Below are 22,922 nucleotides of genomic sequence, written 5' to 3' on the forward strand. Positions count from 1 at the left end.
CGTGAAGCCAGGAGGCGAGCGAGAGAGCGAGCCCCCCAAGGTCCACGTGTTTGGTTTTTATACTAAACCCGACTGCTTAACTCCAACCTCAGGTCCCAGCCACCTTCCCTTTGGTGGTGACGGGATTTGTCTTTCCCAATGTCTTGATGGCTTTGGTCTGGAGTGGGGGTGGGGTCCACAAAGCCTGCATGGAATTAGCTCAGGACATCCTTTCCCCCTAACAATTGCCCCTTTATGTCCCAGTAATGATTTCCTACAGCTTGCCAAAGTAAATTTCTTTCTCCCCCTAAGCAAGGAGCGGCAGGTCCAATCTTGTAACTGAGTGAAGGACATTTTTCCTAATCTATGTAAATTCATATCAATTTGCCCCAGAAGGAGAGTTTAAATCTAAGTGTGCTACAAATGCCTAAGGCAGTTAATATTCCCTACATTACAGACTCTGCCTTCTTGGTAGCAGCTACAGATGAAAAATTAAGTATTTAAAATTTCAGAAAGTAGTTAAAATTTCTGGAAAATTACAAGTCTATCAAAATGATCCTTTCTTTTTATTCCTTCAACTGTTTCTAGTTTATTCTCTGAAACATCTTCGATTAAGCCTCTAGATGGAGAGGGAAAGCAAGAGTAGGAGCATGGCTCAAGGTCAGGCCACCCTGCAAATTGCACAGCAGCTTTGTAGGCAGTTGGTTAAGTAGTTGTTGTGACACAAATTTGCATGTCAAAGCTTTTTCCAAAAAGTGTAGCCTGAGATCTTATTCTATCCCAACACTGTCACAATAAGCCTCCTTATTGCCTCCCATGCACAGTTATTTAAAGGACATATATTGTTTTAGCAGTGACAGTGACTTTATAGTACATCCCATATGGCATCAGGGTAAATCTAAATCTTACGCCACCTGATTCAGTTTGGCATAGTTTCACGCACTATTAGGACATTGAAGTCTGCCCTGGTCCATTTCAAAGTTCGCATGTACTGCCAGGCTCCATTTTTTAGACCAGAGGTATTTATTCCTTTATCTCTGAAGAAGCAGTTTCTTACCAAGTGAACTATGGGCCAGGCTTCCTGACTCAAGTGGAAACCACCCTCCTATTTCCATACAAAGCCAACTCAACTGCTTATCTGTATTTTGTTTCAAGAACATTTCTAAACTAGGCTCTGCATGACCAATGATTCTAAACCTTTCCTGCCCTGAAAACCTTCTTCCCCTTTTCTGGACTCCAAAGAAACTCTTCTTAAAATTAACCAATTCTCAGGCATTCAGTGACACGTCTCCTCAGATATCCATTCCATTTACTAAAATATATTTGATGAGCTGCTTATTAGGAATCTACTATGACTTAGGAATCTACTATGAGCTGCTTATTAGGAATCTACTTATTATGAATCTACTATGACCTGACTTTGTGTAAGTGCTAAAGATAAAGCCAGAACAACTCTTAGACCTGGAAAAGAAGGGGCCCTTCACAGGACCTCATATTTTTTTCTTTTTTTATATATAATTTTTACATCATTTTTCATTTTTGCACAATGCATGCATTTTTTTTTAAAGATTTATTTATTTATGCATACAAGAGCTGGGGTATAGGCCAGAGTTGCGGTGGGTGAGAGAATTCACCAGAGACAGAGTAGGAAACAGAATAGGCAGATTGACCGAAGCACACTGCTGAGGGGAGCAGTGGGCGAGGGTGAGTCAGGAGAGGTCTGCTGCACCATATGGGCTGTTCCCTGGCAGGCCGGGGGATTGAACTCATGCTGCAGTGGCTGTGGATAGCTTCATAGGTTGCATCTTAACTTCTTGCGCCACAAGGGAGGCCCAATGTACGCATTTTAATCTTGGTTATAGTCCCCTACCACCCTTATTCTGATCCTACTCCCTTCTCCCAGGACCTCACATTTTTAAAAGTCCCACTTGTAACTAGTATAAACACACAAAACAATAAATTTCTCAAAGAATAAAAAGGCATTCAGTCACTTCAACCTATAACCCTAACCCTCTGCTCTCATGACTGACAAAATTCTAACTCAAAGAAAACACTTCACATCTCTTGCCCAAGATCCCTAAAAGGTGATTACATCTGAGTGACAAGTTTTTGTAGGTTGTGCCTCTGCCAGGACAGGAGACAGACCCTGTCTCCACGTGCAGATGGTTCAGGGCAGTAATGTACATAGGTGAAAGAAGCACTAACTTGTCAAAGTTTCTCTGACAAAGAGCACGAATGCAATGCCTTTTAAGATCACGATGTCTCCTGGTGCCTGAATCTATTTTTGTCTTTCCCGTCACACACACACACAAAATACATGGTTTCAAAGGTTCTCACAAACAAGCACAATAATTGTATATAGTGCTGGAATACATGCTACGATAGTCAATAATCTCTTCACTCTTAAATGTGTACACATGTAAGATTGGAGAACATCTATGAAACATGATGCTAATTCTTTACAATACTCTATGTCTCTAGATACTGTTTTAAGAAGTTAATAGTACTCCTGTATTAGAATAACTCATAAAATATATGGCAATAATGTTAATTTAACATATGCAAGCCCATTAAGACTTTTTTTTTTTTTTTTAATTTATACAAGCACTGGGTACAGTCAGAAGCGCGAGATGGTGAGAGAATTCACCAGAGCCAGAGCGGGGAGCAGAGCTTGCAGAAGGGCCGAAGTACACTGCTGAGGGGAGCAGCGGGGTGGCAGGAGAGGTCTGCGCGCCATGTGGGACCCTCCTCCGGTGGCCGGGGAGCAGCCGGGGATCGAACCGGCACTGCAGAGGCTGTGGGCAGCTTTGCATCCCAGTGCTCAACCACCGGGGAGGCCCACCATTAAGACTTTTTAACACAGCATGTAAAGCACACGATTCATTTCCAAATCTAGGCATTACTTTAAGAATTATATAACAACACTAATTGCTGAAGCCCCGACAAAGCAACATATCTTTATATTCAAATTAATTTTTAAAAATGTATGATATTGGGGTCAAAATAAGGGGGTTGCAATTGTATTGGGGAATATAAAAATAAAATTTATTATAAAAAATAAAAATGGGGCCTCCCCGGTGGCGCAGCGGTTGAGCGCTGGGTTGCAAAGCTGCCCGCGGCCTCTGCGGTGCCGGTTCGATCCCCGGCTGCTCCCCGGCCACCGGAGGAGGGTCCCACATGGTGCGCAGACCTCTCCTGCCACCCGCTGCTCCCCTCAGCAGTGTACTTCAGTCCTTCTGCCTGCTCTGCTCCCCACTCTGGCTCTGGTGAATTCTCTCACCCTCCCGCGCTTCTGACTGTACCCAGTGCATGTATAAACAAAACAAACAAACAAATATAATAAATAAATAAATAAATAAAAGCATGCCTCTATTAAAAAAAATAAATAAAAATAAATAACCTGAAAATATATATATGATAATTGCAATGATTCAAAAAATACTGATGAACTTGACAGTCATTACTGTCAGAAGATAAATTACATGAAAATCTAGACTGTACCAATAGTAATATTACTGAAAGGGCAGCAGAAATACTAATTTTCACCAATTAGAAGGCCAATCTGTCTGCCTTCCTCCCATCAAAGAAAAAACATACAGTATACTAGTAATTTGCTACTGCTTTCACTCAAGTGATCTTGCCAGGACGATGGAAGGATGAATTCAAGGGGTCACAGTTGTATGGACATTTCAGACTTATTTTGAGTACAGAGGATGTGTATGGCTATAGAAAGGAGACTTGAGGAGAGTGCATTACCCTCCAGGCCCTTCACTATGATTCTGGGTCACTGATACTATCAACATTGGAGGTAAATCAGCAGAGGCTGGGAGATTTCAAGCGTGGGTGAGTCATGCACATTCTGCCTCCTCCTGTCCAATCTCAGGAGCCAGATTCCCTCTTAGCCTCCTCTGCTGTCAGCCGTGAGTGCTTTCCTCCCTTCCCTCCAGCATGTCCTTTTCCTTCCCCAAGGTCCTTACCAAGCAGGACCAGCACCATCTTCAGTTTGAAGCCTAGGTATCAAGAGCTGGAATAAGCTCAGAGACAGCTTCACAGAGAGTATTAAGGATCAGGAAAAGAAAACCATCTGATCGTTTTCAAATATGCAAATCCCCCAAAGAGAAGAGCCAGAGAGGCTATAAGAGAGAAGATGAATGTGGTTTCCCAACAGGAAACAGACCCCTGCTCCTGGCCCTGGTCACACAAGACTATAAGAATGGCTGCCAATATCGGAGTGGGTGGGTATGTGTGAGTGTGTTCATCCAGGCACACACACACACACACACACACACACACACACACCACTGACCTGAGGGAGGAGCCACAGCCACTGACAAAGGTTAAGCAAAAGGGCTGCTGACAGGGCTTCTGCACCCACACATCGGTCTGCGGGGATGCTCAAAGACACCAGCTGTACATTACTACAATGCATTGTGAATGAATGAATGAATAATTACTTCATGAGATTCAGAATTTTCAAGCTGAAACCATGAGGCTCCTGTCATTGTATCTTCTAGTTTTTACTCTCCTTCGCACTAGGCCCTCTCCAGTTGTTTTGGGCTTCTCTCCCTCAAGTCAGGGAAATACGTTCCTGGAAAATGAGGGGAAGAGAGAAACAGGAGTCTCAAGCATGAAACAGAGACAAAAAGCAGGGAGTTTATAGTTCTGTTTCTATGCTGTGTGTCGCCCATCTCTTCTCTGTGTCCTGATGTTGTAAATAGGTACAAGCACAGTATGGGTCCAGACCCTCTCTATGTGGCTACTGGGTGTGATCACAGATAACAAAGGAAAACTGAGGGATGAACTGGCCAAAGTTAAGAAGAATCATATGAACCACAGGAAGGTACTGTCTCTGTGGGCTAGACAGGAATGTCACGACCAACACAGCAGAGAAGTTAATCAAGGACAACAAAGCCCTCTCCCTGCTCCTTTCAGGAAGCCTCTATCCATCCCTCTACCTAACTCTTGGGATTCTCTTGCAGAGGCATCTATAGCAGACATACATGCTGTGAACACCCACTTCACACACACCTTCATGAAAGATATATACATACACACTCACATATGTAATCTTCTCCCTCTTTCAAAGATCACATGAGTCCAGGTAGAAGCATCACTTACCATCATTCCTATTGACCCATTGGGAAATTTTTTGTTTTCATCTAGTAACTGTGGACTCTGCAAGGTAAAAGATACAGGTCTCCAGAGGAAACTGTTGGATGCACATGTGCAGCAACCTCAGCCAGAGAAAGATATGACTATCAAGGGCTTTAGAACCCTAGGGAATGTTTCAGGTCATAACACCAGGTAAGTCACGAAGACCTAATGATATGACAGCCAAGGGTGAGAAGAAATCAGAATGTGGAGTAAAGGAGGGAGAGGGTGGGAGCCAGCACAGCCCTGAGATCAATTGCAGTGACAGAGGCAATAGTAGCTTGCCCTCCCGAACCTTTCCTAGAGGTCAGACCTGCATCTCAGTCTTACAGCTCTTCCTGCCTCTTCTGGCTTCCTCTCCCTGTCCCTTCGCTGACATGTCACCAATAAATCTCTTACAAATCTAATCCCATCCTAACATCTGCTTTGCTGAGAGTCTAAACTAACACAGACATGCTCAAAACTGATTTAAAAGGTAATCCATGATTTCAAACAATGTAAGAAAATAAAACAAGACATAAAAGAACAATGCATCAGAATTAGAAAATATGCAGAAAAAAGGGGGATATATTCAGGAAAAGTTACAAATAACAGTAAAAACCAGTTAATCGATGAAGACTAATCTATAAAACACATACACACAACTAAAAATAATGCCTTAAGAAAATAATGATTATAAAATGAACAATTTAAAAAAAGAAATAGATTAAAAGGGTAAAAAAAAAAGAAATAGATTAAAAGGGTAATATCTGAGATATTTGATGCCAGAATTTCTTTAGTTTCCCACAGAATCTATTCCAGTTGCTGCATGCTTTCCTTGTTAAGAGTCTCTCAGAATCTAGGGGCCTCCCCGGTGGCGCAGCGGTTGAACGCTGGGTTGCGAAGCTGCCCGCAGCCTCTGCAGCACCGGTTCGATCCCCGGCTGCTCCCCGGCCACCTGAGGAGGGTCCCACATGGCGCGCAGACCTCTCCTGCTGCCCGCTGCTCCCCTCAGCAGTGTACTTCAGTCCTTCTGCCTGCTCTGCTCCCCGCTCTGGCTCTGGTGAATTCTCTCACCCTCCCGCGCTTCTGACTGTACCCAGTGCTTGTATAAATAAATAAAAATAATAAATCTTTAAAAAAAAAAAGTCTCTCAGAATCTAATAACTAGTTATTTTCCTTTTGCATAAACTCAGCGGAGGATACTAGTTGGTCATTATCCATCTCAGGCCAAATTATCCAAACTTTCCCCCAGGAATCTTTATTTTCCTTATTTAATTTAGTACTGGAGATCTTTCTCTTTAATATCATCTTATTTCTCTACATCTTATTTTGGGTTTTTAAATGTAGAACCACTAATTGGAAATACTACCCAGGACAAGGTATAACCAATGTTAAAATGGCAGAATTCACAGATTAGGGAGGAAATAAATTTATCTATGCTTTGGGGGCATTGTATCCTGGTCAAATGATTTGATTCAGATCCTCAACCTAGTCTGTCCTGCTGAGCTTTTCCAAGCATGGAAACAAAAAGTGGTCACTTTGTCAGCATCATCAACAAATACTGATAAGTATTTTCAACGTACAAAGAATTGTGTTCACTGTTTTAGATATCTAAAAAGTAATCCTTGATCATGAGGATAGTATTGTGAAGGTTGTTGTTTTGTTTTAATAAAGAATACTTTGCATTAAGACCAAAGACACATAAATTTGGATCTAAATGAGCCTTTGAAATGTATTACTGATGGAAGGGAACAATTCCAATTAGGCCAGTGTCAGAATAAAAGAAGCATCTCTATGTTGTCATTTTAATAGGAAAAAACAGAGGGATATTCAGAGGCACCACCAACTTCTGCTCTTTACTTCTCAGTCTCCAGTGCTCAGGCTTATCTGGTCCCAAACACCCACACTTTCAAGTCTGTCTTTGACATAAGATACAAATTCATAATAATAATTAAAATGTGATTCTTTTTCAAGTTCTAAAAAAAAATGACAGCACATATAATATCACAAACATTTTGAGTACTTACTTTGGACAAGACAGTATCTCATTAAATCCTCTGCGAAGGATTCAATAACTCTGTAAAGTAGTAATTAATATCCTATTGCTCTAGAACTCAAATTCAGACTGGTAGATTCCAGATACCAAGCATTTCACGCCACATCCTGTAACTCTGTGACAAAAAATAACATAGCCAATCTTACACTATAGCTAACCCACAGAGATAGGGAGATCTTGTTTTGTTAATACTTGAGCCAGCAATTTCAAAAAAAGTATAAGAGTGTGGCGATGTCAGTCAAAGTTGTGGGGGAGGACACAGAACCCTGAAAGGGAGAAGAGCAATGAATGGGACATTTACAAGTTGTCCTAGCACCCTTTGTCTCCTTCCAGAGCATTCAGATTATAAAGTAAAGGCCTCATTTATTAGAATCAAAGCTTAATAACCCAAATGCAAAGGAGTCATTAAATTCTCCAACTGATACCATTTTGTACCATAATTATATTTGAACATTTGCATTACAGCAAAGGCAGTACTATACTCATCTAGTCACCCAATTCCTATCCTATCCCCAAAAGTTAAGATATATCCTAGTTAACTGATGCATTTGGATAGAAATCAAGGTTACAGTACAGTGAATTTTTTTTTTAAGATCCATTCATATATGCATACAAGAGCTAGGGCACAGGCCATGGGCATGGCAGCATTCACCAGAGATAGAGTGGGGAACAGAACAGGCAAATCGACTGAAATACACTGCTGAGGGGAGCAGTGGGCAAGCCAGGAGAGGTCTGCTGCGCAATGTGGGCAGCTCCCTGGCCTGGGAACGAACTCATACTGCATTGGCTGCAGACAACACCCTGCGCCACTAGGGAGGCCCTACAGTGAATTATTTTTAATGCTGCATATTAACACTTCAGAGCAATTATCATATTGTTCTTAACCAGTTAAACTTGTATTCCAAGTAGCAACAATGTGTGTGAAGTTAAGACTTGGGTTACTTGGGCTTAAATCTTGTCACTTAACAGGATTTCTGATCTTGAGCTTGGGTGTGATGTTTAACCACCTTAAGATTCACTTTCCTCAGTTGCAAATGAGATTAACAAGAGAATCTACCTCGCAAGATTCTAGGGACTGAAAGACATTATGTGAAAGCAGCCACTGCAGCATGAGTTTGATTCCCAGCCAGAGAGCTTCCCACATGGCGCAGCAGACCTCTCCTGACTCCCCTGCTGCTCCCCTCAATGAGAAAATATATTATTGAGCAAATGAATATATAAAGATTCCAGCAGAACTGCCAGTCCTGGTGCAATGAACATTACAATGCAGGCATAATTAACAAGTTTGCTTACTTACAGCTCCTTCCCTTTCAAGATTCTTGGCCAGGGCCTCAGCACTGTTATCTATAAGGTAGGGCAGGCAACCAGCTGGTCTATCTCTCTAAGGCCATTCCCAATTGCCTGCATCTTTCTCCCCTTTGCCTGCATCTTTCCCCCCTTGTCTTACCCCCCCCCCTTTTCTGGAGACTTTGCTACAAATGGTTGTACCTGCTGAAAAACAATGCTATCAATGTAACAAATACAGAGACAGTTGTGTATAAAAGAAATCCTTGGTCTTTAAACCTGTGCTCAGACCTTATGGGGCTACCCAGGTCTGGGACCTCATGCATGAGTAATAAAGCTTCTCCAGACCTCCCCATTCTTGAAGTACCGCTTGTTCTTCCTCTGCCTGGGTAAAAGACTAGAATTTATTTCTACAACATCCTCAGCAGTGTATTTCAGGCCTGTATCTCAGTTCTTGCATGCATAAATAAATATACAGTTTTTTTTTTTTAAAAGAAAGAAAGTGGGGCCTCCCGGGTGGCGCAGCGGTTGAGCGCTGGGTTGCGAAGCTGCCCGCAGCCTCTGCAGCACTGGTTCGATCCCCGGCTCCTCCCAGGCCACCGGAGAAGGGTCCCACATGGCGCGCAGACCTCTCCTGCCGCCCGCTGCTCCCCTCAGCAGTGTGCTTCGGTCCTTCTGCCTGCTCTGCTCCCCGCTCTGGCTCTGGTGAATTCTCTCACCCTCCCGCACTTCTGACTGTACCCAGTGCTTGTATAAATAAATAAATAATAAATAAATAAAATAAATCTTTAAAAAAAAAAAAAGAAAGAGAATGTCATCACAGTATCTGGCACACAATGCTCTGTCAGCTATTTATCTAAGAAGACCAGTTTATAATGAAGACAAACGAACACATAAATAAAGTAAAGCTATTAACTACTACCGGTTCGGGCACCTATATCTGGTTTTTCTTAAGTCACCTTTCCATTAGTGAACTCTCACCTTTTATCTTATTTTTTAAGGTTTTTTTTTTTTTAAGATTTACTTATTTATACAAGCACTGGGGTACAGGCCAGAGGCAAGGGAGGGTAAGAGAATTCACCAGAAACAAAGTGGGGCGCAGAACAGGGAGAAGGACCAAAGCACACTGCTGAGGGAGCAGCGGAGGAGACAGGAGAGGTCTGCCACGTTATGTGGGTTGCTCCCTGGCCGGCCGGGAATCGAACCCGCGCCGCAGAGGCTGCGGACAGCTTCACATCGCGCCGAGGCGCCACCGGGAGGCCAGAACTCTCACCTTTTAACACCGGAGTGTGGGGGGTATTTGTAGGGGGTGGTAGCCCAAGCCTTCAGAGAGCTCTAGAGCGAAAATCAAGGAACAAAGTAGTTAATACATCTAGAAATACCCTTTGCCAGTCACGGCCTGTGTCTAAAGACCCCCAAAAAGGCGCCACTCCTAACCCGTCCCGCCCCAACCCACTCTGCTCCTAGATTTCTGACTTGAAGCCACGCCCCCAACAACTCGCGATCACCTCGCTTCCGGCAGGTTTCCCCGCCCAGGAGTCCAAGTCCCGCCCACTTACAGCTACTCTACAAGGTGATTTACATACCGACTGTTTATTGGCTACTAGCAAAGCACTCGCTCTCCTCATTGGCTGATGCTGCCCCGGCCCGGAGGATGTTTGCAGCTGCCGGTGCCACTGAGGGTCGTGGGCATCCTGTACTTCCGCTTCCGGCTCGCCTCTGGCGCCATGGCGACCGCGAGGGGATTGAGGTATCCGTGGACATTAGGCAGATGGCGCCACAGTCTTGGAGTGGCTCCCCAGGCTCGAGTGAGTGTATTTTCCCTGCGCTGGGAGAGACTGTGGATCTCGGGAACAGCCCCGCTCCGCGGAGGGACCCTCTCAGCAGCCCCTCCCTCAGCCAGCGCCGCAACCCGCTTCCCTCTCCCGGCCCGCAGGCGCTCGCCGCCCTCGTGCCCGGTGTGTCCCAAGTAGATAACAAATCCGATTTTCTGGGAAAGAGGCCGCATCGCCGTCACCCGGGCATCCTGCAGTTGCCTCGCGTAAGGCTGCCGCAAGCTTTGGCGGATGCAGCGCAGTTACTACTGCTCGGTGAGTAACGGTAGGAAAGGAGGCCTGAGCGCTGCAGGCTGAGCCTCTGTGAGTGATGCTGCTCTTCGTCTTTGGCCGTAGAGAGCTCGATGCCCAACGTGGAGAAGCACGTGCAAGGACTGACCAATTATCTCTGGAGCCGTCATTTGCCAATGGAGCCAGAGGAGTTGCAAAGACGGGCTGTAGATCTTGAGAAAAAATTCCTGGAAAACCCAGGTAGGGTTTGAGGAAAGAACAGGCTACATTAAATGTCAGTGGGGAGTGAGGAGCAAGAAATAATTTTCTAGTCAAATAGATACTGCAGTTTCTTATTTGACTTTCTGACCAGAGCAGCTATCACAGTGATACTGTTGTAGGACAGGGAGAGGGGGAACCTCCCCCTTTCCTGGGGACCACCCTGTTACAATACCTTACTAAAAGAAGATAGATTATTTCAAAGATTGCCCTTGGGGCTCAGGTAAAAGTCTGAGTGTTTCTATATCCTGTAGGTTTTTTCCTCCAAGTTCACTGGATTAGGACCATCTACATTTTTATTCAAACAAAATGAAGTCCCCTGTATGGCTCCATGTCCACTACTGAAACACTCTTAAGGGACAGAATAAGTACAAGTAATCCAGTTATTTTCATGATTTTGTGAACTTCTTCATATTACAGACCTGCCTTTTACTCATCTTGTATTCCCCGCACTTCCCACAGTACCCGATTCATAATAGGCATTCAGTAAATAGAGTAGTACTGAACTGAATACAATCAGGACACTTTAGATTTTGAAGTTCTTATCTTACGTAGAGGAACATCAGAAATGTCACGATCTTAAAGTTTGGAGAAGTGAGAAAATATACAAAATATTGTCCTTATTTTAGTCTTTAAATCTTTAGTCCACTTCCCATTATTATAGAACAAAAAATGTGGGATAGGGTCTGTTAAATTTAATAACTACTATTATAAGAGGCAAAGTACTGGTACACTCGTGGTGGTGATCATCGTTTTTAGTCTTACCTGAAACTTTTCTCTAGGTTTGGCTTCTCTTAAGATTTGAGGCTAGGGCCTCCCCTGGTGGCGCAGCAGTTGAGTGCTGGGCTGTGAAGCTGCCCGCAGCTCTGCTGTGCCTGCTGCTCCCCTCAGCAGTGTACTTCGTCAGTCTGCCTGTTCTGTTCCCCACTCTGGCTCTGGGGAATTCTCTCACCCTCCCGCGCTTCTGACTGTACCCAGTGCTTGTATAAATAAATAAATAAATAAATCTTTAAAAAAAAAAAAAAAAAAGATTTGAGGCTTTTCCAGGTGGCAGTTGGAGAGGAATGGGTAGGCAATGTATTCAGATACTGGATCTGAGTCATGTTCTTCCTAGGTCCTCACCTCCAGTCCTTGTTCTCACCCCAGACTTGTCTTTGAATGAAGAGAAACTTCATCGAGCAGTGCTGCGTGCTTTACGCAAAACTACCTACCACTGGCAAGAACTGAGGTAAGGGGGACTAGAAAGGCTGCAGAAGAAAAAGTGACTTTAGAAGGGGCGTTGGGGGCGGGGGGGAGGAGAGTTGGGAAGTACAATTACCCAATTTGGTGTTTGCAGAAGCAATCTTGTTTGTAAAACTCTGCGGGACTCTTCTGTGTTGAGTGAATGCTCTAAGTTGGAAGATTTCCAAAGATTCCATGTTTTAAAAAATCTAGAAGGTAACTGTGGGATGGAAGTTATTTCCCAGTGGGCTTGACACACTGATTTTTCTGACAGCTACAATGAAGGACTAAGCCTGGTGTATATGGCAGCAAGACTGGATGGTGGCTTTGCAGCAGTCTCCCGGGCATTCCATGAGGTGCAGTTTTCTCAATTGCCAACCTACTCCCTTTTACCATCAGTTCCCTTATTCATAAAGTAGTATTCTGAGGTAGGGTTCTTAGGACATTGCATGTGCTTTTTTTTTTGTCCCTAACAGACTATGTTTTCCCTTTGAAAAGATTTTATGACCCAAGAAAAGTTTTGAATTGCTGTTTTAGGAGCTTCCTATTCTACAAAGTATTTACATTGAATCTCAAAAGACATTACATTTTCTCTGCCATGGTCCCCTAATTCATTACATTTCCCCTAATTCATTACATTTTCATTCCATGGTCCCCTCAATAAGAATCTACATACTCTACTGTGGGTATTTTAAATTTCTTCAGATCCGGTCTCGAGTTCCAGAGTTCCAGCCACAAACCTTGATGGACTTTGGCTCAGGTACTGGCTCTGTCATCTGGTGAGTATCTTTCTTCTGTCTGCCTTGCCTGCCAATTCTAGCTCTAGACAGCCGTGTTTGTTACTCCACTCTAGTATCAGGAGTCTGGGAAACCAGAAGGAGTTAGGAAAGTTGGGAACTAGAATGTTTCTTCCCTCAGATTAGACAAAACCTGAGAAAGCATATGAACTTAAAAGAAATGTCAAGGGGGGAAAAAAAAGACTGAACCTAGTTTTAAAAGGAAAAAAACCTAGTTTTTTAAAAGGAAAGGAAATGAACGTGGGGCATAGGTCTTCTATATCATCAGACTTTTGCTTTTGTTTTGCCAACAGATTGTTTTTTGAATCTGGCTTTTGTCATGAGGAACTGTAAATGAAATAAGAAAATAGCATTATTAGTTTTTCCAATTTTTTTAACATAGCATTCTGTTTCTTCAGGGGTAGAGTTAGTATAGGGATGACTCTTTGTCATGGCGAACTGGTAATTTATATTTTGCCTTTGTAGGGCTGCTCACAGTATGTGGGGCCAGAGCATACATGAATATATGTGTGTGGACAGTTCAGCTGCCATGTTGGATTTGGCAGAAAAACTACTGAAAGGTGAGGGCAAGGTGTAAAGAAAGGCTTTCCAAAGTCAGAGGCCTTAAGAAATATAGGAATACTAGAAAGGTTTTTGTGGGGAGTAGAGAAGAGGGCTAAGAGTTAAAGATGAGTCTAATCCAACATTGTGGTCAACAAGAGGGTGGTATAAAGGCCTTTGTTGGGCTATGGATAGTTCGGATTAACAGGACAGAAGACCAAATATTCTCCCTGCTCATTTTAGTATTTATTTACTCTGGCACATCTCATTCTCACTTAGCATTTTTCTTTATTCTCAGGGTCATGTTTCTTAACAGGATGTCACTTCAGTTTATTCCTATACATTCATAGTTGCCACATCTCCACTTTCTTCCACAGGTGGTTCAGAATCTGGGGAACCTTATGTTCCAGGTGTCTTTTTCAGACAGTTTCTGCCAGTATCACCCAAGGCAAGTAGTAATGTTTAGAATATGCTAAATGGAATTTGGCAGACAGAAATCTGTGGCCACAGCTTTTACAGCATTGAGTGTTAGAAGAGAAAAGAAAAGGGAAGAAATGTAGGGGGTAGAGCTTTGTAGTCCTCTTAGGATGTAGAGGTGTCGGCTCTGTCATGTTCCTTGTTTTGGTCCTCAGGTGCAATTCGATGTGGTGGTATCAGCCTTTTCCCTGAGTGAATTGCCTACTAAAGCTGACCGCACTGAGGTAGTCCAAACCTTATGGCGCAAGACAAGTCGTTTTCTGGTGAGGTGCAATTCCTTTTTCCCTTCAAATTTTAAAGCAGTTTCATGCCTTTCCTTCTCTCCACTGGAACTTTATTCTTTTTTTTTTTTTTTTTTTTTTTTTAAGATTTATTATTTATTTATTTATTTATACAAGCACTGGGGTACAGTCGGAAGCACGGGAGGGTGAGAGAATTCACCAGAGCCAGAGTGGGGAGCAGAACAGGCAGAGTGATGAAATACACTGCTGAGGGGAGCAGCGGGCATGGCAGGAGAGGTCTGCGCGCCATGTGGGACCCTCGCCGGCAGCCGGGGATCGAACTGGCGCTGCAGAGGCTGCAGGCAGCTTTGCAGCCCAGTGCTCAACCGCTGCGCCACCAGGGGAGGCCCTGGAACTTTATTCTTGACCACTCTTCCCCTGCATAGATCCTTTTATCCCTCTTAAAGGGCTCCACTCCCACCTTGTATAAAATTCCCATTTCTGTATAATGCCCACTGTGTCTAGGACTGCTGTTACACAGCTACTGATACTTATGCTTTTGTGAATTTTAAGGCTTCTGCTTTCTTTCCCCTTTTGTGAACAGATACTGGTGGAAAATGGGACAAAAGCTGGCCACCGTATTCTCATGGATGCCAGGGACCTGATTCTTAAGGTAAGCTTCTTCTTTCACTGTTCCCCTGCAGCTGGCCCTCTTGAAAGCAGTATAGACTCTGTCATATAGTGCTAAGGATGACTCTCTGAATTCTAGGCATAGAAAGGCAGTATATAGGGTTGTGGTTGGCATAATCAGGCCTGTAGGTCAAATCCAGCCTGCCACCTGTTTTTGTATGAACCACACTTATTTGTATGTCTGTTTGTGACTGCTTTCATAGTACAAATGGCAGAGTTCAGTAATTGCGCCATAGGCCAATTTTGCCTACTCTCCGGGCCTTTGGGGGGGAAAAAGCGTTTGCCCACCCTGATCTAGGGCATTGCTGCGCCAAGAACCTAATCTCCTTGGACCAGTATGAGCCAGTGTATAATCATAAATTTAATTGTCCTGGAGTGGGATTTGTTTGCAAGTGGAGGTTGCTGACAAAGGAGCTACCATACAGTGTGCCAAGTTCCTGCCTTTCTCCTGCTGCAAAAAGAAAGTTCTTTGTTTGGAGTATTAGAGAAGCAGCCAGCTTAACTTAAGGAACATAGTTAATAATAACTAGAAGTGAATGTTAAAGGAGTCCTCAGTTTACAGAATGCAGAGATTGAATTATGAGATGAGACCCCTCAAGCCCAGCTTAATATTTTTCATTTCAGGGAAAAGAGAAGTCACCATTGGATTCTCAACCTGGTTTTGTCTTTGCCCCAGTGAGTATTACTTCTACCTTTCCCAGCATAGAAAGATCTAAACTCAGCTGTGGCCAGGAAGAGTGAGAGTGTAACTCTATTCCTTTGTTCCCCTATCCGTTTCTTCTTCATGATGCTCCTGGCTGTCCCTGCCCTGTTCCTATGCTTTTTATCCCTAACCTGTCTTGACTTTCTCAATCTTAGTTTTTCAGTTTTATGATGCTTGGATTTTTATCTTACCTCATGTCTTTTCTCCATTCACAGTGTCCTCATGAACTTCCATGTCCCCAGTTGACAGCCTCTAAGCCTCTGGCCTGTAGCCTTTCCCAGGCTTACCATCCTATTCCCTTCAGTTGGGTATGTATCATACTGACAGTATTGCAGCAGGAAAAAAACAACCTGGGAAAACAGGAAGAAAAAGAGTCAGATGCAGAAGGAGTTGGAGAATTCAGAGACTAGGCTGGAGATTGTCGGACCTGAATGAGCATGACTTGTAGAACATGAAAAAGCCAAAGGAAAGGGAGTCCAGAATCTTTTTCCCATAATTCTTTTCTCTAAGCAGTCTCCGTATCTTTATCTTAGAACAAAAAGCCAACAGAAGAAAAGTTTTCAATGGTAATCGTTGCCCGGGGTTCACCAGAGGAGACTAATCGCTGGCCCCGAATCACTCAGCCTGTCCTTCGGCGGCCACGCCATGTGCATTGTCACATGTGCTGTCCAGATGGGCACATGCAGCATGCTGTGATTACAGCCCGCCGGCACGGCAGGTATAGTGAGTGTGAACAAAATTTGTGGGAGGTGGCAAGAACCCTAAGGCCACTGTAACCTCTCTTTTCCTTAGGGATTTGTACCGCTGTGCCCGTGTGAGCTCCTGGGGAGATCTTTTACCTGTGATTTCTCCATCTGATCCTTCTCCATCCCCTGCTACAGATACCCTAAAAGCTGACAAGGTTGTGTAACAAAAATGTTCTTCTCATGCCTGTCAAGGCTGAAAGCTACCTGGTATCCAGGGTGGGAGTACACGTATTCCTATATACCTGTGTGTGTTTGAGATTTTAATAATAATAAAAAGTTTTCAAATACTGAAAATGGATCTTGAAATTCTTAAAAGGTATGGAGGTCAGTTGTCATGGCCTATCCTGTAGTTAAAAGAATCTGGATTCAATGCCTCTCTTCCCACACAAATCTCAAGCTCATCCCTTCCTGCAGAATATTGCACTTCTACAAAAGTCCACGCTTCCCAGGAGGTGCTGGGGAGTAAAAAAATCATCCTGTACCCTTCAGGGTTCTTTGACCTGGTCTAATAAATTAACGTAAGACAGATTAGCAGAAGAAAACTAATTTTGTGTCTATAGGAACCCCACATACGTGAGAGCTTAGGGACAGTCAAAAGCAAGTTTTGGGGACCTAAAGGGGAGCAGGGAAATTCACAGGATGATGAGACTGTCAAATATTGGTAATTAAATGTTTACCCTGCCATGTGGATAGGCCATAAACATTTATTTGGGGAAATAACTCATGGCAAGGCCCCCATCTAAATTCTTGGTGGTAAAGGGAGACACACAGTTTCTCAACCCTTCAGGGTCTCAGTCGCCTTCAGCACAAAACAATCTGCATGCCAAAAGTGGAGGCTGTTCTGAATCCCTTTCTGGGATAGTGGGAAAGCCACCCCCAGCTCTCTGAGAACTGGCCCAACAGGTCTCAGGGCTGTTTGTGGGCCATCTGTTTAGGGGAACCAGCAACTGCCTAGCCTCTGTTTTTCTTCCTCCTTCCCTTCTGTCTTTCTCAGGGTTCATCAGCTCCTCCAGAGTTTACCTCATGCATTGTTTTCCCTCAAGAGTGAATGCCCATCAATACTGAAACTTTCATCTCTACCCTGTATTTCCAGGCAGGATCTTCAGTTTATTTGGATCATTTCTGTTTTCACTTAAGCCTTGCTGCTTTATGACATAACTTTGTCTTAAAACAATTCTTCTCCCACAACATGTATCAGAAACAGTTACAGTCAGTTGTAGTAGTATCAGTGTTGTAATACCAGAAGTCACAATTCCCACTAGACATTTCCATGCCTGGAGGTATTTTTCTGGAGTTAGAGAAAAGGGGAGTCCCCTCATCAGCTATTTTTCACAGAATGGTGATGGCATCACCTCTCAGCCCCACCTCCTCCTTACCCCCAGGTGGCCCCAAATCCCCTCTGAAAGGGTGCTGGTTCAGGTATCAGCATGGCAACCTCTAAGTCTTGGGGTGGGGGTGGAAAGGGGAGGGTATAGAAGGCTTAGATCAAATGTCCTGAGTGAGGCAAGCCCAGATTGTCCCCAAGACAAGCAACTGGGAAGTCACTATCATAGACTGCCCCATTTTGGATTGAGCCAGTCCCAGCATGAACTAAGACTGTCCACAGACTTGAATTAGTCATGGGACTGAAGAGGAGGAGAAGATAGAGCACTGGCTGCGCCTGGCAGGGAGTCTGGAGTTTCTGGTTTCCAAGATTAGGAAGGCTTGAGGCAGGGGAGGGGCCTGCGGGCAAGGGCAGGGCCCCAGTCACCTATGCAAGGTAGCACAAGCAGAGGCGGCACAGAGCAGAAAGAGGAATCCAACAGACTTCTGGAACTCAGGAAGTGGACCCTCCAGCTTTGACCACCCAAGACACTACTCCTGCTCCAAAGACTGTAACTCCATTTGTCATTCTGAAGTCCCTGCTCACCCTGTACCCCAAGGATGGAACCACTGCTAGGGGTAAAAATTGGCTGTCTGTTTGCCCTGCTGGTCCTCACTCTGCTCTGTGGCCTGATTCCCATCTGCTTCAAATGGTTCAAGATTGATGCAGCCACAGGTATAGCCCTCCCGTATGTCTATCCCCATGTAATCTGGTCTGATTTCACCCCATCACCCTATCATGATTCTCCCACCACTCGAAACTGCTGGACAAGTAGGGCACTGCCTATTACCCTTTAGTCTTTATCTTCAATCCTTTATCTCTCTCCTCATGGCCAAATGGATTTTCACTCCTGCCTATGTATTAGGTCGTCACCGCCGAGTCCTCAGCCTCCTTGGCTGCATTTCTGCCGGTGTTTTCCTGGGAGCAGGGCTTATGCACATGACCGCTGAAGCCCTGGAGGGAATTGAGTCAGAGATCCAGAGGCTCATGGAGAAGGTGAGCAGCAGAAAGGCTGAGCTGCAGGGCTGTGAAGCCAAAGATGAACAGAACCAAGAGAAGAAAGGGGGCGAGTGTTGGAGCCAAGGACACGGGTGGAGCAAAGGGAAGGTGCACATCTGCCATGTTGAGTGGGGTGATGAAACAGGCCGGGGAGCTTTAAGAAAAGCAGTGATGCTGAGGACAGGACAGGAAGCTGAGCTGTGCTGACCCTGTTCAATTGCTGCTTTTGTTTCCTCCCTAGAACAGGACAGAAAGTAAGGGAAAGCCTGATGATCCTGATTCGGCGCATGTAAGTATCTCCCACCAGCCTTACCTGGAAGACATGGAGAACCAGAAGCTCCTTTTCATAACCTGACCCTTTAGAGGGCAGTGAGTGAGGAATACAGGACCCCTCCTGTTCCTCAGCTCCAACACCACACAGGAAAAGAGGAGCCAAGCCAGTCCTTTGGGTTGATGGAATCCCAGGAAAAAGCTCTTGCTTTTCATGTCCATTCTTTCTCAACCTTGACATGTTTGATATTATCCCTTTTTTTTTTTTTTTTGGAAAATCATGTTCCGAATACTAAGCAAACAAAAATGTGACATAATTTTAATTGATGTATACCATTTGACTATAAACATAAGCAATTTTTGCTCTGATGAACAGGAACCCTAATAGCTCATCTGCAGAAAATAAAATTAAACCACAGTCTGCTATTGGTTTTTACTTGGCTCTGGATTACTCCCCTGTAATAATGTAATGCTGCTTCTTGGCACCCCTTTATTGTGATACTCTGATGTCCCTTATTGATTACCATAGTTTTTTCAGGAAAGCATGAGATCAGTGAAAGTGTCATGGGTTGTTTTTTCCCCACTGTCATCCCTTATGTTCCTTTGTCCCTTTCCTCATCTCTTGATCTCAGAGCCCTCACAATATATGTTGATGTCCTTTAATTTTTGAAGTGTTTTACTATTGTCAAATTGTCTACTCTGTAACTTCAATATTTGTTTTTATGGTTCTGACTTCTTTACTGCACATAGTTCTCTCAAATTGCCATTTTCTTGAAAATGGTGGCCTTTCATTCTTCATTATGGCTGTATACTACTCCATGGTGTGGATGTACCACATCTTTATCTATTCATCCATTGAAGGAGATTTAGGCTGCTTCTGTGTCCTAGCTGTTGTAAATAATGCTGCTGTGTGGGGCCTCCCCTGATGGCACAGGCAGTTGAGCGCAGCACTGTGAAGCTGTCAGCAGCCTCTGCAGCACGAATTCGAGGCCCAGCTGGCCCACATGGCAAGGCAGACCTCTCCTGTCTCACCCCCTGCTCCCTCAGCAGTGTATTTCTTCAATCTGCCTGTTCTGTTTCCTGCTCTGTCTTGGTGAATCCTCCCACCCTCATGCACATCTTTCCTGTACCCCGGTTCTTATATGCATGAATAAATAAATCTTTAAGTAATAATAATAATGCTGTGAACACAAGGATTTTTTGTTGATGGTTTCATATTCTGTGGATGCATCCCAAGAATGAGATTGCCAGTTCATACGGTAATTCCATTTTTAAGTTTTGTTTGTTTTTTTGTTTTTTTTTTTAGATTTATTTATGCATACAAGAGCTGGGGTATAGCCAGAGGTTTTGGGGTAAGAGGATTCACCAGAAATGGGAAACAGAACAGGTGGATCTACTGAAATATACTTCTAAGAGGAGCAGTGGGTGAGAGAGGAGACGTCTGCTGCGCTATGTGGGTTAGTTTCCTAACCTGGGATTGAACGTGTGCTGTAGTGGCTGCCGATAGCTTCATAGTGCTAAGACTTAACCCCTTGCACTACCATGGAGACCCCATTTTTAAATTTTCAAGATAAATCTATATTTATGCTTTCCACAATGGTTTCACTAGTTCACATTCCCACCGTGTAAAGGGTTCCTTTTTCTCTGCCTCCTTTTTGGTACTCGCTGTTGGCATTTCCCATATTCTAGCCCTATTGATAGGATATGTTGTTGCATGTCTGTACCTACTCTGGACTGCAGTCCCCTCCCCTTTTCATGTTCTGTTTTCACCATCTCCCATTCTCCTCAGTCTCCCTCCTTTCTCATCTCCCGGCCCCTCTCTCTCTTCCTAGATGGAGTACCCCTATGGAGAGCTCGTCATCTCCCTGGGCTTCTTCTTCATCTTCCTGTTGGAGTCGCTGGTGTTACAGTGCTGTCCCGGGACCGCCGAAGGATCGACAGTGCAGGAGGAGGAGTGGGGTGGTGCTCATGTCCTTCACCTCCACAGCCACGGACCTCTACCCCCGCCTTCTCAGGGTCCCCTTCGAGCCCTTGTCCTCTTGCTCTCACTCTCCTTTCACTCAGTGTTTGAAGGGCTGGCTGTGGGGCTGCAGCCCACAGTCGCATCTACCGTGCAGCTCTGCCTTGCAGTCCTCGCTCACAAGGGGCTCGTGGTATTCGGGGTAGGGCTGCGGCTGGTGCGGACAGGCACCCAGTCACGGTGGGCCATGTTCTCCATCCTGTCATTAGCTCTCATGTCACCCCTGGGCCTGGCAGTAGGGCTGGCTGTGGCTCAAGGAGATGCTGAAGGGGGCCGAGGCTTAGCCCAGGCTGTGTTAGAGGGGGTGGCAGCTGGCACCTTTCTGTATGTTACCTTCCTAGAAATTCTGCCCCGGGAGCTAGCTGGTTCTGAGATCCCTCTAGCCAAGTGGGCCTGTGTAGCTGCTGGTTTTGCTTTCATGGCTTTTATTGCCTTGTGGGCCTGAGAGATTCCTCACTTTCCTGATTCCCCACCTCCAGGGAACATGTGCCAAATGGTTTCGACCACAGACATTTCTTCTCTGACACTAAGTGACTTTCACTAGGCATCTGGCGCCTTCCTGCTTCTCCAAGCATGTTGCATCCACATAAGCTGGACCCCAGTTTTTCCCTACATGAGATGCCATTTCTCATCGAGGACTGAAAGAAAAGGATGTTTAAGTTAAGCTCCTATACATTGGAGAATTAACATGAAGACCGTCACTCCAGATTTGACTCTTGTCCCAAATATGCTGCTGTGTGTAATAAAATGCCATTTTACCGTTCCCTCAGCCATGTTATACATTATTTCTGTGGTTGTCTACATGCTGCCTGGCACAGGCAGTGGTGTAGAGGGGATTGGGAGAGGTAACAGTGGATGCAGTGTTTCCTTCTGGAGCCAGGGCACCTGCCAGTCTTGTCAGTTGCAGGCCATGACCCCCAAACATGAGAGCATTGCTGAAATTCCATCAACCCCTTACCACCTTGCCCGCACGTGTTGAGAAACTGAACCAGCCTTTCCAGCATTTAGAGAGGTTTGCATATAGAAACCATGGGGATCTAGATTTTCCCCACACTAACCACACCCGCCCCACCACTTTACCTCTTATCAGTCACAGCACGTGCTGTAGACCCTTGAGATCAAGTTAAAAGGAGCCTGTTTGCATCTGGTCCCGATTTTCCTTCTGTGCCCTCATATACACTCTGTGCCCTCATATATTGCTCTTCTTTGAGTCTCAGTCTCCTTCCAGCTGCCTCATGTGGAGGGGCAGGAAGCAGAGTGTTTGGAGAGAGAGAGAGGCGCCAGATAAATGCTGCCCTTCACTACTTGACTCTTCCCACCTGCCTGCCCCTATGCCCCTGACCCTCCCCCTAGACCACTTGTCTCCAGTTTGCGTAAGCCCTTTGTGTGCTACTTCTCTGCACACTGACTATTTGGAATTGAGGAGGATCAGGTTAACTATTGACCAGCCCCTGACCCATATGGAAGGGTTGTGTCAGACTTAGCGAGAAATAGGGAAAGAAAAGTTGCATCCCAAGAGCTCATCGCCCTCACCATTCACCCCTCTCACACATTCACTATGGGAGCCCAAGTGCCTACATGTGGACAGGGACGCCTGAGGGTCCTTGTCCTGACTCTCTGCTGTCCAGCCCACTCTTCCACCTACAAATTAAGATGCACAAACCTCCTCACAAGGCCAGCTTGCACACCCCTGGATGAGTGAGAGGGCAAAAGCTTCAGGTAAAACAATTAAAACATCTGACACAGGACATCATTTTCCTGAAGCACCAACCTATTCTGTTTTCCCTTCAGTATTGAAGACACACATGTGGTGACTCAGCAGTGCCTATTATGTAGTAGTGATAAAAAAGTTTCCATGCTGAGAACTGCTATGTGCCAGGCACTGTGCTGTCGCTCTCATATACATTCTTGCCTTCTCCACCTGCCAGGTAGGTAACAATCCCCACAGTAAATCCAGGGATGTGCATTCAAAAAAATTAAGTAAATTTGTTTTCAAATTTCAAAAAAAGCAGCTGAATCCCAAACTCCCTATGATTCTAATTTAAAGCCCAACTGTATAGACTCTCTTCTTCATTACTTTTACCTGTAATATCTTTACC

The 22,922-nt window shown here is 44.7% G+C and overlaps 2 protein-coding genes across 2 annotated transcripts; both read left to right on the forward strand.

The window, feature by feature from the left end:
- Window positions 1-10,158: 10,158 nt before the first annotated feature.
- On the forward strand, window positions 10,159-16,335 carry METTL17 (methyltransferase like 17; the record flags this gene model as incomplete). The annotated part of the gene is made up of 14 exons (XM_084240227.1): window positions 10,159-10,260; window positions 10,389-10,542; window positions 10,624-10,758; window positions 11,923-12,004; window positions 12,272-12,353; window positions 12,703-12,776; window positions 13,260-13,354; window positions 13,712-13,782; window positions 13,967-14,074; window positions 14,637-14,705; window positions 15,347-15,397; window positions 15,641-15,733; window positions 15,959-16,143; window positions 16,218-16,335. Exons 1-14 carry the CDS (start codon window positions 10,180-10,182, stop codon window positions 16,333-16,335), a joined length of 1,398 nt encoding a protein of 465 aa, XP_084096353.1. The 5' UTR covers window positions 10,159-10,179.
- Window positions 16,336-17,952: 1,617 nt separating this feature from the next.
- LOC311175704 (zinc transporter ZIP2-like) lies at window positions 17,953-21,268 on the forward strand (the record flags this gene model as incomplete). Its single annotated transcript, XM_084240733.1, has 4 exons — window positions 17,953-18,209; window positions 18,400-18,530; window positions 18,775-18,822; window positions 20,636-21,268. The coding sequence occupies exons 1-4, from the start codon at window positions 18,095-18,097 to the stop codon at window positions 21,266-21,268; spliced, it is 927 nt and encodes a 308-aa protein (XP_084096859.1). The 5' UTR covers window positions 17,953-18,094.
- Window positions 21,269-22,922: the final 1,654 nt, after the last annotated feature.

Source organism: Talpa europaea, assembly GCF_964194135.1.
Source record: "Talpa europaea genome assembly, chromosome: 8".
Lineage (NCBI taxonomy): Eukaryota > Metazoa > Chordata > Mammalia > Eulipotyphla > Talpidae > Talpa > Talpa europaea.